The following is a 14868-nucleotide window of genomic DNA, read 5'->3' as shown; positions in this document are numbered from 1 at the left end:
TGCTGGGATTAACGGTGTGCGCCACCACGCCCGGCTGGAAGTTGTAGCTTTTAAAGCAATTGCCAAATTACTCTCCAAAAGTATGTCCCAGTTTTCACAGACACAAACGATGGGCTGGAAACGTGCTTTATCTATTTGCTTTTAAATGGGAGGTAGTTGGTTCTGCTAATGTGCTTGTTGGCTTGTTTTCAACAGGTAAACAGAGTCCTGGGAAGTCCACTTCTCATGGTGCAGAAGGTCTGGGATTCTCTCACCCCCAAGCCTCCAGCTTCCTGTAACTGGCAACCTGCGCTTCAAACCTCATCGAGTTGATTCTGTGTGGAAGGAGGATTCCCATCTATCGAAGCCATGAACTTCCTCCGGAGGCGGCTGTCTGACAGCAGCTTTGTAGCCAACCTGCCCAATGGCTACATGCCGGACCTGCAGCGCCCAGAGAGCTCCAGTAGCTCCCCAGCATCCCCGGCCACAGAGAGGAGGCACCCCCAGCCCCTGGCTGCCTCCTTCTCATCTCCAGGATCCAGCCTGTTCAGCTCCTTCTCCAGTGCCATGAAACAGACCCCACAGGCTCCCTCAGGGCTGATGGAACCACCCACTCCTGTCACACCCGTGGTTCAGAGACCCAGGATCTTGTTGGTTATCGATGACGCCCATACAGACTGGTAAGCAGCTTCAGGGATGGAATCTATGTGTGCTATCTCACCTCTTGGGAGGAAAGAATAGAAAGCAAGTGTTATAAGAGGCTTACCTAGTTTCTGAGGCTAGCTGGGAGCAGGAGGCGTTCATCAAAGAGAAGCTGGATGTCTTGTTTTCTAGGGGCCTTATACAGGCAGAGCCATCTGCCAACTCCAAGTCTAACAGCTCTGAGATGAACAACAGAGGGCCCAAGTCTGGAAAGTTCCCCATGTATGCTATAAACGTCTTAACGTCTTTTTGATATGGGAAAAGCGCACTCACTGCGAGTGTTCTGGAGACAAGCAGGGAAACCATATAACCTTTCTGAGCAAGCATGAAATACACCTCATAGTGTTTCCCAAGTTACCTTCCGCAGGCTTGCTGTTCTCATCCTAACTCTTGGGAACAGGTTACCCACACTTACATCCCACTTCTCCCACGAGCTTGACCTCGGATACTTCACTGGATGGGGTTGACGAGTTCTCTAGCCTCCTCTGGACAGTAAGTTCTGAAGGCAGTAATCATTCAGGAAGTGACCAATCACAGGGCACCAGATCACAGGAGCAGGTGCGCTGCTCATATATGGGTCTGCCTCTCTGGAATAAGTCTATCCCCCGATGTGGTGATTCTGAGAGGTGATAAATACTGTAAGTCTCAGAAGACATAGTTTACAGTTAAGGACATCGGGCCCAATTATGTAGACATTGAAGCACTATGTCTAGAGCAGAGTTGAACCTGTGCAAAACAGTTGTTCTGATAGTAGACCCATGCATAGTGTTGGGGGCAAACTCATATATGACTATCTCCAGAACCCCACTTGGCCAGCACTTGGCCAGCACCCAGGACTCCTAGAAAAGTAGACTCAGATTAAGGGCAGCCGAGCCTCTGCTTTGGAGTCGAAGCTGTTCATTTATTCAAATGGATTCCTAATGTTCGGCAATCCTAGAACATGCTCAGCTGATTTAGGTGGCAGGCCTCATCTTTCTGATGAGAAGCGACCTCTTTACTGTTAATTGCTTTATGCCTAGAACTCACTCTCCAAACTCATGGGAGAGCTTTCTACCCCTGCCTCTTGGGTGCTGGGATGACAGGTATGAACCCCCACACCCAAACTAGAAATAATCTGATCTTAACATCCAGGGTGGTCTGGAAGTTGCCTCTGTCTGATCAGCCTGAGTTGTCTTCTCTTTTCTCCAAGGCTTTTGACTCACAGGCTTGCTTGTGCCTGCTGTATGCTGGGACTCTGCTCTTGAGGCTTGGTAGCTTCAGAGGTTTTACTTTCCAGGCCCTCGTCCAGGGGCAAAGCTCCCGCCCATTTACCCAGCAATCAACTGGCTGCCTGTGCTAGCCTCCGAGTCTCCGTTTCTATCTAACCCAACCTTTTCTTTTTACAGGCATATCTGTGTGTGATGTGCATGCATGTATGTATGTGTGTGCTCATGTGTGTGGGTCCATGTACGTGCATTAACAAATATGCTGTATGTTTAGAAGGTGGAAGTTGAATTCAGGTGTCATTCTGAACCACTCTTCACTTTATTTAGAGGCAGAATCTCTCGATGAACCCAGAGTTTACCAACTCTTGCTAGACGAGCTAACTGGTTTCCCCGCCCTACCCCCTTGCACCACCAGGACTCCCTGTCTCTGCCTCCCCAGGGCTGGGATTACAGGTGGCTACCATGCCTTCCGTACTTTTACAGGGGTACGGGGATCTGACCTCCAGTCTCCCCAAGGCTTGCAAGTCAAATACTTCATTCACTGAGCCATCTCCCCAGCACCTAACCAGACATTGGAACTTATTCTATGCTAGTTGTCTTACCTCTGCCTCAGCTATTCGTCAAGAAAAGTTGTCTCCTGTTTGGAAGTGAAGTTTAATAATGGAGAGTGTGGTATGGTAACAAACAACGAGGCCACATTCTGTCTATCCCTCAGCCCCCTCCCAGCTTTGTAGCTCTTGTGACTTGCTGTACCTAAATGTGGTACCTGTCTCCTCACGGGGCTTTATGGAAGTAGATAACATGAAAGTCAATATAAAAGTCCTTGGATAACTACCAAGTGGCATGCAAGCATATATGCAGACTATTGTAGAGAACTGTGGACCTCTCTGTATGTCATTAATCATGGCAGCAACACCTTCCAGGCATTCTTGATTTATGCCTTTGTCCCGTGTATTGTGCAGAAAGGACAGGGTCCATCCCATTGTGTCTGGCTTCCGTTGCCATTCCTTCCTGCTTAGCACCTACTAAGTAGATATTACTGCTCTTTATTTGCCCACAGAGCCTGTGACACTGTGACAAGGCACAGAGAACAAGGCTGGGATCCAGCTAGTGGCCCCAGTCAAGTTGCATTTAAATTTTGACTTTGGTCGATTGCCTTAATCTATAGAAATAAGTAGTGTAGAAGGCTTAGGTGCTGCTCCCTTGGAAGTCAGGGTGGAGGTAACGATTTTGCCCTGAGTGGTCATTCTCTCGGTGTGTTGAAACATCTATCACTTGCTCACACTTTAATTGGGTCTTAAGAACAACAGTGTTTGGTTTCTGGCACTCTTCTTGCCCTTTGATGGAGAAAAAGAAATTGAGACTCATGGGCTTACCTGGGAATTGGCTGCATATTCATGAATGTTTGTGAATGGGAGACTTCCCACCACAGGCTCATCAGCTTCTCCTTCGAACTCCTTTCTTACATCTTTATGCCCTCCTAACCTCTCACCATGTCAGTGGCATTCCCAGCTCTCTCCAAATTAATGTTCCCTGGGTGCCTTCGAATCAGTCTTGCTGGTTGTGGTAGGGCACAACTGTAATCCTTGCACTTAGGAGGCAGAGTTTGAGAGGACCGGGAGTTCAAGGCTAGCTTCTGCTACACAGGGAGACTGTTTTCAGAACTAACAGCTTGCAGACACCAGAAGATTCTCTCTCCTACCTATAGAAGTCTCCAAAAATGACTGACTACAGCTACCAAAATTAGCCAGCAGGTGGCAGGCTAGCCCCATGGTCCAATGTATCCTGGCGGAGCCAGCTGCCTCCAGGTCCTGCTTCTTCCCAGCTACTCCTCCTTTGTGTGAAGGTCTCCAGAGAGGAAGGAGAAGTTGTGAAAAGAGAAGAAACCAGCTCCCACAGCCTCTTCCTTCCCTTTTGAGATGATAATGAGAGGGGCTTCGACTGTCAGGCCTGAGAGTGACCCTACCCCCCCCCCCACACACACACACCCAGCACCAGGGGCACACTGCTGTCTGCTTCCTGACCCTTCTCAGACTCAGCCCTGCAAACTGTCTTTCTCTGTTGGTCCAGGGCCAATCTGCCTCATGAGGTTTCCTTGCAAGCAGAGAGTGTGTTGGGAACCCACGCCTCTTCTCGGAGGCCAGCTGGCAGATTATTTAAACCTGTGGGTCCAATCAATTCCACCTGAGAAATGGCCAGACCCCTGGGATTTGCGTTTATTTTTCCTTATTTTTCTTCCCATCTAGTCCCTCAGTAGCTACACCCTTGGAAAAAATGACACACCCTCTCAGAGCAACCATTAACAGTCATCAGCACCTCAGGAAAGGGTGGGATCTTGTGGGCACTCTCACTCTCTCTCTCTCTCTCTCTCTCTCTCTCTCTGATTGAATGTGGAAGGGTTTGTGTGTTCATAGTTACAGTAACAATGTCATATTGGGGTGATGACGTTTCATGACAACCCTCGCATCCTGCCACTCTTAAATTCTGTGATGCTTCCAGGCCTTGACAGGGAATGATATAGATGTCCCAACTATGGATCATCAATAATCATCAATTGATGATTATGCTCATCAATCATGTATTCTCAGCTCTTGCACCGGATATTAATCTTTGCATTAACCAACATCCTCTGGGGGGGGGGAGCCCCAGGCTGAGCGCTGCACTCGTTTATGAGTATAAACATATTTAGAAGGAAGTTTGACAGCCAGTCCCTAGGGAGAAAGAGTAGTGGGGTGTCCTCCCCTTGGGCCTTTCTCAGCCATAGGCTTTTGATTTTGATTAGGTTTATAGTGTTTGCATTTTCTGAGAACAAACTGAGATCCCAAGCCATCTTTGCCGCAAAGGTTCACAGCGGAGTACTTTAAGATGCAGCTTGTGGAGGTGAATCTAGCCATGCCGTGGGTCTCTAGGGAGCTTCTGGCCACCCTAATAGAGGTCTGACTTGGTAGCAGGTCTGTCCTCTGGGATGGGACAAAGCAGTCAGTCCTGGGACGCCCGTGAGTAAGCAAGTCAGTTTCTAAGCTGTTTCTTTCAGCCTGCTGCCCCGGCAGGCACTGGCTTCCTTGCCTAGAGTTTCCAGCAGTTGCCCTGGCTTCAAGCTTTCAGTCTTGACCTTGTCTCCTGGTTACCTTCCAACCTAGCATCGTTGTATCCTCTCTGAAAACACATCAACTTCCACCCTTTGGTGATGCATCGCAAACCTAAACTTTGAGTTTAAAATCACAAGCATGCCACACACACACACACACACACACACACACACACACTGGCTCTGTGTATGTCTTCAGCCCTACATCCTGCTTTGCAGACAAGTGATTCCTAAGCACAACTCACCTTACCAGTTTCTGTTCCTGTTCCCCAAAATACCCTTCCCTACTATGTTTACCTGGCCAATTTCTGTTCATCCTTAGAAGCTTCAATAGGTGAAGATGTTGCCTCTTCTGGGTACCACATCTGACACGGACATCTTGTTCACAGTGCTGGTGGTTACCTCCCTGGTTTAGCTTCTTGCACATGGACACATACAAAAGCAAGCAGGAAGACATATAGGTGCACCAACCAGAACCCTAGTTTTGAATGTCAAAATAAAAAACATTCTGTTACTTAGCAATCACAAAGACCATAACCAGGTGGAGCAGGTGAGCCCTCCTGCTTGCAGGTTCTCTTGAGAGATAGCAGGGGCACTGGGACTCGTAGATGCCGGTAAGCCTTTGTCCTGGTGGTCCTCTCTCCTCTCAGCTAACTTGTTCTCAAACTGCAGTTCCATCTAACAATGACCTGTCTTATGTCTGCTTACCACCTCCCCTCCCTTGTTTATTTGACAAGTAGAAAGGGTGTCCTTCATTTGAAGTGCTCCACAGCCACCATGCACGAAGCTTAGAGGCTGTCTTACCTCATTTGCCTGGCAAGGCACAGTTAATGGTAGCCCTGGCTGAACGCCTGTGACACTTCTAGGTTGAACAAGACTGAGATGGGCGTCTGTGTCTTCTCTCCCACCAGTGGCCTACCCACTCCTAAATGGTGTCATTATGTTTCTATGCATAGAGCAGCACAGATGACAGAGACGGGGAAATGTTCAATGACAAGGTATGGGTGTGACAATGAGGAATGAACGTGGTAGCATGCTTAAATTCTACTTGCTCTCACCTCGCATTCAACCTAACAGAAAATCACATTGACTCTGGTGGAGACAATTACACAGACATCATAGGCACTATCAGTACATAGCATTGCCCACCAGCACTTCCCAGTGGACTGACCAAGAAGGAAACAGCAGAAGATGCTCATACCTGCTCAAGGAAAGCAGAGTGGCTGAGCTTGGGGGGAAAATAAGAGCCACCTTCCTACCCAAGCCTCCCATGCTGGGAATGAAGGAGATGCTGGGCAGTTTGGATGGAACAGAAGACAACAAACTCTGAGGACCGGCCATGTCCTCATTATTACATGAATAGCTTTATGAATGGGCTTAATGTCTTCTCGTGTTGCTGGGATAAAATACTCTGACATAAGTGGCACAAGGAGGAGATGGTTCTTTTATGGCCAACAGCTCCAGTTTGTGACCTGTTATACTGGGGGACTCTCGGGGGCTGGAACTTAAGGTATGTGGTTACATACATAGAACCCATAGTTAGTGAGAGCGAGCATATGGCCACCCATGTCGTTCTCTCCATTTTAAACAGACCAGGGTCTCCTACCCAGGGAATGGTCCCTGCCACAATTATGATTGGCCTTCTCACATCAGTTAATAGAATTAAGGTAATCCCCGCAGGCAGGCCCAGAGGTACACCTCCCACTTGACAATGACCACTAACAACCTCATGCACTTCCCATTGCCAGGCGCTGTGCTGAGTGGTTCCCACCCATTCTCTAATTTAGCCCTCCTAATTACTGTGTGGGGACTAATACTATTCTTGTATTATAAATAAGAAAGCTTTGTGCCCTCAACCAAAGCAGATGTTACGGGCATCTTGGGATTCAGGGAGGGCATTTGAGGACAAGCCTGGGTATCACTATGTTCTTGCTGCTCTCCCATCTGCACCTGAAGCGCAGGACCTCCTGTGCTGCATGTGAGTAGGCTCTGGCACCGCCACACACACACACACACAGACACACAGACACACAGACACACACACAGACACACACACACACACATACACATCCAGCATCTGACAGCTGAGAGAATGGTGGCAGAACTCCATTTACACCTCATTGGCCAAGCACAGAAGACCAGTGACCTCACCCAGGAGGGAAGTGCCCTACCCCACCCAGGCAGCCTCACCCTGCCAGAGCCCTTTGAGTGGCTGACTGTAAAGGTGCCAGGAGGAAAAGGAGCCCTTGAAGGCACCCAGACACTCATGATCTCAGACTGGCAGAGTGAACGTTTTATAAAAATTGTTCCTGGATACCCAGAGAATATTTTTCCTCTTTTTAAAGTACCAAGGGAGCCCAGGCAGAGACTTTTCCATTCTCCTTACCTGCCTTGATATTAAAGTTGCCACTCCCAGGAACACATGTCAGCTGTGTATTTCTATGAGAATTAAAGGGGAAAGAGGATTAAGTTCTAGAGAATTCCAGTCTAGTAGGTGGCAGCTCAGAATTAAGGCCCACACTTTACCCTCACCATCTCTGTATCTGGCCAGCTTGCTTGTAAGCCTATTTCTTTATTTGTAAAGTAGGTGGTTGTACTATCTCTGTCCCTACATCATTGACCTCGGGGGTGGAGGTATGATGAAGCCCCTAGTAAGAGTTCCTTTCTCATCTCTTTCACGTGAATTTTTTAGCACATGCAACGTCTCCACCTGAGTTTCCATCTTGTGCTTCCAACATTAGCTCCACCATGAAGCTGTTTCTTCCCTCTTTAACGACCAGTGTTTTGAGCACAGTGCCTTGCACATGGTAAGGTCAGTGAGATGGTTATTTCATTAGTGAAGAGACAGACACCAAAGAGCTTCTGTTTCTTCTATAGGAAGGGTCAGGCTTGAAGGTGCCTTGAGAAGGCTCTCTCAGAAGACACTTAGGTGCTCTGGAATTCGGGATACTTTGTTGGTGTTCCCAAGGCTCCTTGCTGCTTCCCCAGGTGTAACAGAGCAGCTCTAGTCTTCTACTGAGGGGTCAGACTTCTTCTGGCTGCTTGGACAAGACATCTTGGAGTGTCTCTCTGAGGACTTGTAGTGGGCCTAGTAGGCTCCATAGCAACCAGGATATTCTGCTGCCATCTTTGCTACCAGCAGGTAGGGGTGGGGGAAAGGTGTATCTCAGAGCTGGCATCACCAGCAGTGGCCTATGGGAAGGTATGCTACTGACTTTTCTCATTTGTATGGCCAGATACCTGCTCAGAAGAAACTTACGAGAGGAAGGGCTTATCTGGGCTCACACTTTAAAGGTCCAGTCCATCATGGCGAGGAAAGTATGGCAGGAGGTGTGGGAAGCAGGTACATAGCGTCTGCATCTGGAAGCAGGATGAGATGAATGCCAGCCCTCAGCTAGCTTTCTCCATCCTAGAGCATCCGAGAATCCAGCCCATGGGATGGTGTCACCTAGAGGTACGTTCCCATGGTGATTCTACAGACCACCAAATTGACAATAAAGATGACCATCAAAGTAGGATTGTCAGAGTGAGCAAATAGAAACACAGGTGCTCAGTGACTGCTTAGTGAATGAGCCTAAGGATAAACAGTGAAGCATGCGATTGACATACACTAAACATTCGTTTACTGTTCATTTGAAACCTGAATTTCATTGCGTGTCCAGGATTTTTTCTCAGGGAAGAAGGAAATATGTGAAATGACAAGAGGCTGGCCTCCGAGGTGCCTTGCTTTCTGTTTGGGGAGTCAAATTAGGCCTCCAGATCGGCCCCATCCTCCAGAGCACAGCTTTCTCTGACATCAGCAGCCGGGAGGAAGGCAATCCCAGAGGACAGTCTCCAGCCAGACTCCTAGATCCCAACTGTCCCTTTCAGTTATGAGACCTTAGTCAAGTCTAACCTCCCAGCCTTACTTACATTCCTCCTCTGAAGGCAGGACGACAGACCAGCTTTCCTAAAGGGTAAAGAGAGTGGCCTGGGTGAGGTTGGGCCATGGCTCAGGCTGACATAATAGGCCCTGGGATGGTAATTGTTATTATCAATTAATTGCAGTTGCTAATTGCTTGTGAATATAATAGCCCTGGGAGCCAGGGGGAAGGAAGCTGCTTGGCATGCCTCACAGTTCAGCTGGTTGTGCTGGAGGGCCAGCTTCCAGAAGCCCTGGAGGAGGGGTGTCTAGGCCCTGGCAGGCTGGCAGCCATTCTCTGAGTTACAGTGAGTGTTCCCAGTCAGTCAGCTGGCCCTAGAGTAAACAGAGAAACTTAAAGCATAGATGAACCACTCTGCTGTAGACCCCCAGCTCTGAGGAACACCTCATGCCCGTTGCCATCATAAGGCACCCCATTGCATAACAAAACTGTTGTATGTGGAGACCTGTAAGGGGCTTCCGGTGAAATGAAGAGAGGAGGGGGTCTCATAAATGAGGTATCACCTCCTGTTTGCTTTATTCATTAACTCAAACATTCCATCTGACCCTACCTGGGGGGGGGGGGCTTCAGTGCTAGACGTTGGCCCTGTACCTCTGCCCTCCCTGTGTTTCTCCCTGCCCTAGTGTCCAGAGAGAGGGGAGGGGCCTGGACATTCCCCATCAACCAGTTCTGTTGCCTGGAGACAGCTCCCTTTTCCCAGGCCCGGCCCCTTTTATCAGGGAGACAATGTGCACACACAGTGAGGGCCTTGTGTGGCACCCAAGCCCCTAGCCCTTTTGACTTGAGGAATTTTTCAAGTGCTGACCCTTCTTCGTGAGGTCTTCATGCTGTCCAATCCAAGGGCTGGTGTCTCTGCAGCTTCCTACCCAGCTCCTATGAGGAGAGACAGAGGAAGGGGAAACAGAAAGATTGTTACCACCACCCTGCTCTTGTAGAATCTTGGGGGAGAGAGCTTCACCCTTGGATCCTAGCTAGAAGATACAAGGAAAATGTCTTTCAACAGAAGAGAATAGGGAGACCTTTCCCCCTACATCTCTTACATTTTTGCTGATTCTCTAAAGAGCTTGACTGAGCCATGAGCTCTCAGATGTAAAGAGTGCCTGTTTCCTTAGATATCCCAGCACATGGCTGTGTGCGGACCATGTCTCTGTATGAGTGTGCCCGTTAGAATGATTATTTCCAGCTACCGCCCTAAACTTGTTGTATAAAATCAAGTTCTTGGTAAAGAAAACAAGCATCTTTGGTCAGCGTACACAAAATGAGGTTTTGCTGGATATAGATGGTGACGTCCTTAGAAGGAAAAGAATGTGTAATGATTGGGATTCTAGAAAACGTCAGCCTATGAGTACCCTCCAGAGATGTGCATACATTGTACCTGCACACGTCAACTCTTGCTTTGCCCTTGCACTGAAAAAAAACAAATTCTTGGTGAAAATTAATCTTGGCGTAGTCTACTCCTTGTCACTCGAGGAGACTTTGTGACAAGCCCACAAATGCTGTGTACAGGAGGGAGGTTTAATTCTGTCAGAACGTGGACCAATTTGGATGGAGGAACTACATCTAAACAAGGATCAGATGGATCCAGGTCAGGCCATGAGGAACTGTCACATACCACAGTGGACTCAGGATGTCTGGAACGGAGTCAGGGACCTGCTTGTTGACCGCGATGGAAAACCAACCTTAGAATCAATCAAAACAGAGGACTTACTACATGGTTTAAATGAATAGGAGCAAGACTGCTGGTGGAACAATGGAAGATGGAGATGAAATTCACCTTGATAAACAGAGAAGGCCAGGCACATGTACAGTTCAGTATAAGTACAGTTCGGTGGCAGAGATCAAGTGGTGTTGGGGGAAGGGGTGAGTTTCCCATTATTTAGAAGATTCTGAGTTTGGTTTTGCTACTCATTTGTGACAGTAATGAAGGGCTCAGACCCCAGGTGATCTTACTCTAGAAGCCCTTAGAGGAGGCTTTAAATGGAAGCATTGGTTCGTCTTCTCTTGCCTTTGTCTTGCCCGTCTCATGCCCTTGCCTCGTTCTTCTCTGAGGAATCCCACAGCCTCACCCTCCACAGCCTGGCTTTCTCGTCCAGGTCCTCCCAGTGACCTTTCTATAGAGTCCCTCACAGACCTGCTTATCCTTGGGCTATAGAGACTTCAGAGCTGGTGTCCCCCAGACTTTACCCCACTGCTTACAACCCTGCCCCTGGAAAGGCATGTCTCTGGGCAGATGCCAGCCTCATTACATAATGTCTCTCTCCCCAAGGCCTGTAGAAGCCTGCCTCTAATGTGTTCCCTGGCAAGAGGGAAATCATCTTCCATGGCAGGAAAAGGGACGAGAATTCCTGTCCACTCTTCTGCTGGGTTTTCTGGAGATCTTTGAGAATTACCATGTGAAGAACAGGCTTAATAAGGCTATCTGTAGAAGACACACCAGTCAGTTTGGGGGCATGTGGATGGGGACAAGTGCAGATGGGAAGAAAACACTTCTCTGTGGTCAGGAAAACAGCCACTTAGGCTCCATGGCAAATGGCATTAGCCATTTGGCTTCAGCTGCAGGGAGATGACTGGGAACCGTAGGGATAGTGCTGGCTGTGACAGCCAATGTTCCCTCTAAAGGCAGCAGCTGCAGGACACTCAGCCAGCTTCTGCCGTTTGGGAATACAGGCCAGATGTTTCCAAGTTTCTAATGTTCAAGGGAAGCCAGATTTCTAAAATGATATTCTGTATTTTAAATGTGAAAGGTGTGTATGTGGGGGAGGGGGTGTGGGGCGGGGGTGGGGGGGTCGTGGTGGGAATGACTCCGAGGCTAAGAGAGCTTGCTCCACAAGCATGAAGATCTGAGTTTGGATTCTCAGCACCCACAGAAAAAGCTCAGCATGGTGCCCTCCACACACAGATACAACCCTGTGACTCCAGAGCTTGGAAAGAGAAAGAATTACTGGGGCTTCCTGGCTGCCTGCCTCCCTCTAGGCTCAGAGAGAGATGGTCTTAGAGACAAATAGAGAAGAGTGTCTGATGTCCCCTCTGGCTTCCACGTGTATGCATATACCTGCACATACCCATATTCATTGTTAGCATACACCACACCCCCTGTCACACACAAAAGTAAAAGTTTATAATTCATTCTGTCAAAATGAGGCTAAGGACCCCACAAGACCTACCAGCTGGGGACTTGTGATACAAGACAGAGATTAAGGTAACTAGTGGATTTCTGTCTTCCTTAAGGACTGTCTTCCAGTATGATGCAAAAACCTTTCTGCTTTGACTGGGATATTTTAGACCAACATAATGCTTACCACAAAGTAAGGAGAAAAAGGAAGAAGGATGGATGGGTAGATAAATGAATAAATAGTCGGGCAAGTGGATGTATGGGTGAATGAGTTAGATGGATGGATAGATAGATAAGTCGTTTATTGGATGGATAGTGAATCTTTGTATGGGTAAATAGATAATAAATCTTCTCAGCCTTCTCCATGCAGAAAACAAACCAGAAGGGATGAGCTGAATGTTAGCCAAATACCTGCTGTGTTCCAGGAGCATTGTTCAGGAGTCCATACCCAGATGGCAGATGTAGTCATTTTTCTCCTAATATTTTACCAATGAGAGAACTTAGACTTTGGTGGTGGGGTTGGCTTGGGGCAGCATTAGGTTATAAATGGCAGAGTTAGACAGGACCTGGGTCTGCCTCTACAGCCAGAAGGCCCTGCTGCTGCTTCTTCCAGCAAGGCGAAGCTGCACTCAGACACCTCCCATCAGTAGCCCACTGGTACATTCTTGGCAGCCTCCCGGGTGCCTTTGCATCTGGGTCCTAATGTAAACCCTCTCAACACCTTAGAATTAACCTTCTACATCCCCATTATTCAGAGGAGGAGGCATGGAGTGGCCCCAAAATATCTACAGCAGGTCAGGAGGTATCAGAAATCCTGCCCCACCCCCAAACCAGGTCTTCCTCTGCATGCTTACACACACACACACACACACACACACACACACACACACACACACACACTCTACCACCACCACCACCACCACCACCACCACCACCACCACCACTACCACACCTTTGAAGTCTTAGGCCCTGACAAAGAATAGGCACCAAATATTGGATGAGCTGATTAGCTGATGGACTAGCTGGGCCACCTCATCAGAACCACACATGCCTCTCAACCTGCTTCCCATCCAAGACTGGGCAGAGTGAACCTTTTGGTCCGAGGTGGATCTCTGCGCTGCTGCACTGACGGTTATCATCCATCTGTGTGCCACTCCCTCCTTGGAGGGAGTGAACCCTGTGTGGTCTTCACGGTTGATTCCTGGGAGCCTGAAGGTTCCGCACAGAGCAGATAAGTCCATCACTGCAGGTTAAATCATGCAACGATGCCTTCCCAGAGCTACGGGCAGGGCTTGCAGTGCAAGTGTGAGAACCAGAGTTTCAACCCTCGGGACTCTCGTGAATGAGTGAGCGTGCTGCCCCGGCTGCATTCCAGGACTCAGGGAGGTGGGAGGAGGATCCCAGCTGGCTGGCAGGGCTAGCAGAATCCTCTGGGATCAAGTAAGAGATGCTACCTCGCCTCACTGGCTCCACAGTCAGATGGATCTGTCCAGGATCTCGGCTTTGACACAGCTAGATCCCATTGGTCCTCATTCCCTGGCAGTGGCAGGAAAGGAAAGCAGTACCCACTTCTCATAAATCTTTGTCACATGCCACCACATCCCGGGGCCCCAAACTAGAGATTTCCTACCCCGGGCGGCCCTAGCTTGTAATATTCTCCTTCCTGATGCCTTTAATGTGTCAGTAAAGTATGAGGCCACCCACAGAGACAGAACCCTCCTGGAATCTAGTGTTCCCACCCCTTCAAGGGTCAGGACCATGGATCTGGTTGATTGGCAGCGTTATTCAAGAAGCTATGAAAATGGACATATTAGGGCACTGGGATGAGACTGCTGGTGGAAGACAAAGCCATTGGACAACGTGGATCCATCTGTTTTAACCTGAGGTCAAACAGCCAGTCAACAGCAGAGACAGTGGGCTCCACCCCCAAGGCATCTAGAATTCTAGGCCATCCTTCCCCTTCTCTCTGCCACACAGAGCTGTTCTGAGGCAGCTCCAGGCTGAATTAGCCCACCCTTCCACCACTGTCCCCACTCCCAACCCCCGCTCCCCGGCAAGAAGGCAGCAGTCTGTGTGGCCCATCAGGAGACAGACTTCTGACTCCCAGCCAGATAGAGGGATGGACCGCCTGACCCTCACCTCAGCCTGAGACAGCCTGCCAGCCCCAGCAGGAAACATTCCAAAGACTCTTGGGAAGGTGTGGCATCTTTGAGGCAGGAGCTGCTTGGGTGGCATAGAGTGCAGAGTGTTCTGGGTTCTGGGTTCTGGGTTGGAGTCAAGTCCAAGGCTGTCAGTCCTATAGGTTGGACAACCACACAATGACCCATATAATAAAAGATGTAGATTTGTGAGTTATTGCAGTAGTTTGCCAGTAGGTGGCAATAAAGGGTCACAAGGAAGATCTGGATGCAGGGACAAGGGAGACATCTCCATACCTGGCCAACATGTAGGAAGCAAAGTCCTGTGCCCTGTCACAGGGTGCTGTCATATGCAGTGACTATTGAGAAACAGCTCACAGACTGGATGTTTAGAGGCAGAGGACAGATCATAATGTATAATTACAAGGCAGGGCAGTACCATAAGGTAGAGGGAATGATGTGCTCAGCTGTGGAGGAGGGGCACCCAGCCCAGCCAGGTGGGGATGCTGCTAAGGAAAACAAGAGAGCAGATAGCACCTATAAGGACTATGGACTGCGAGAAAGAGACAGTCGGACAAAATAGAGGTGTGAGCCTGTGCAAAAGACCAGAATCATAAAGCAGAGGACATAATGAAGCATCCCAAGAAGGAGTGTGTGTGCGTGTGTGGTGTATGAGTGTGTGTGTGTGGTGTATGAGTGTGTGTGTGTGTGTGTGTGTGTG

At 48.9% G+C, this 14868-nt stretch overlaps 1 protein-coding gene across 5 annotated transcripts in view; it reads left to right on the top strand.

The window, feature by feature from the left end:
- Syn3 (synapsin III) overlaps positions 1-14868 on the top strand; it is a 437574-nt gene that overhangs the window by 32118 nt on the left and 390588 nt on the right. For all 5 annotated transcript variants that reach the window (XM_021173742.2, XM_029482726.1, XM_029482727.1 and 2 more), the window contains exon 2: positions 196-659. In XM_021173742.2, the coding sequence (XP_021029401.1) occupies positions 349-659 (311 nt within the window). In that variant the 5' untranslated portion in view covers positions 196-348. The remainder of the gene's footprint in view (positions 1-195; positions 660-14868) is intronic.

Source organism: Mus caroli, chromosome 10 (genome assembly GCF_900094665.2).
Source record: "Mus caroli chromosome 10, CAROLI_EIJ_v1.1, whole genome shotgun sequence".
Lineage (NCBI taxonomy): Eukaryota > Metazoa > Chordata > Mammalia > Rodentia > Muridae > Mus > Mus caroli.
Note: the sequence above shows the minus strand (reverse complement) of the source record. Positions and strands in the feature narration are given on the sequence as shown.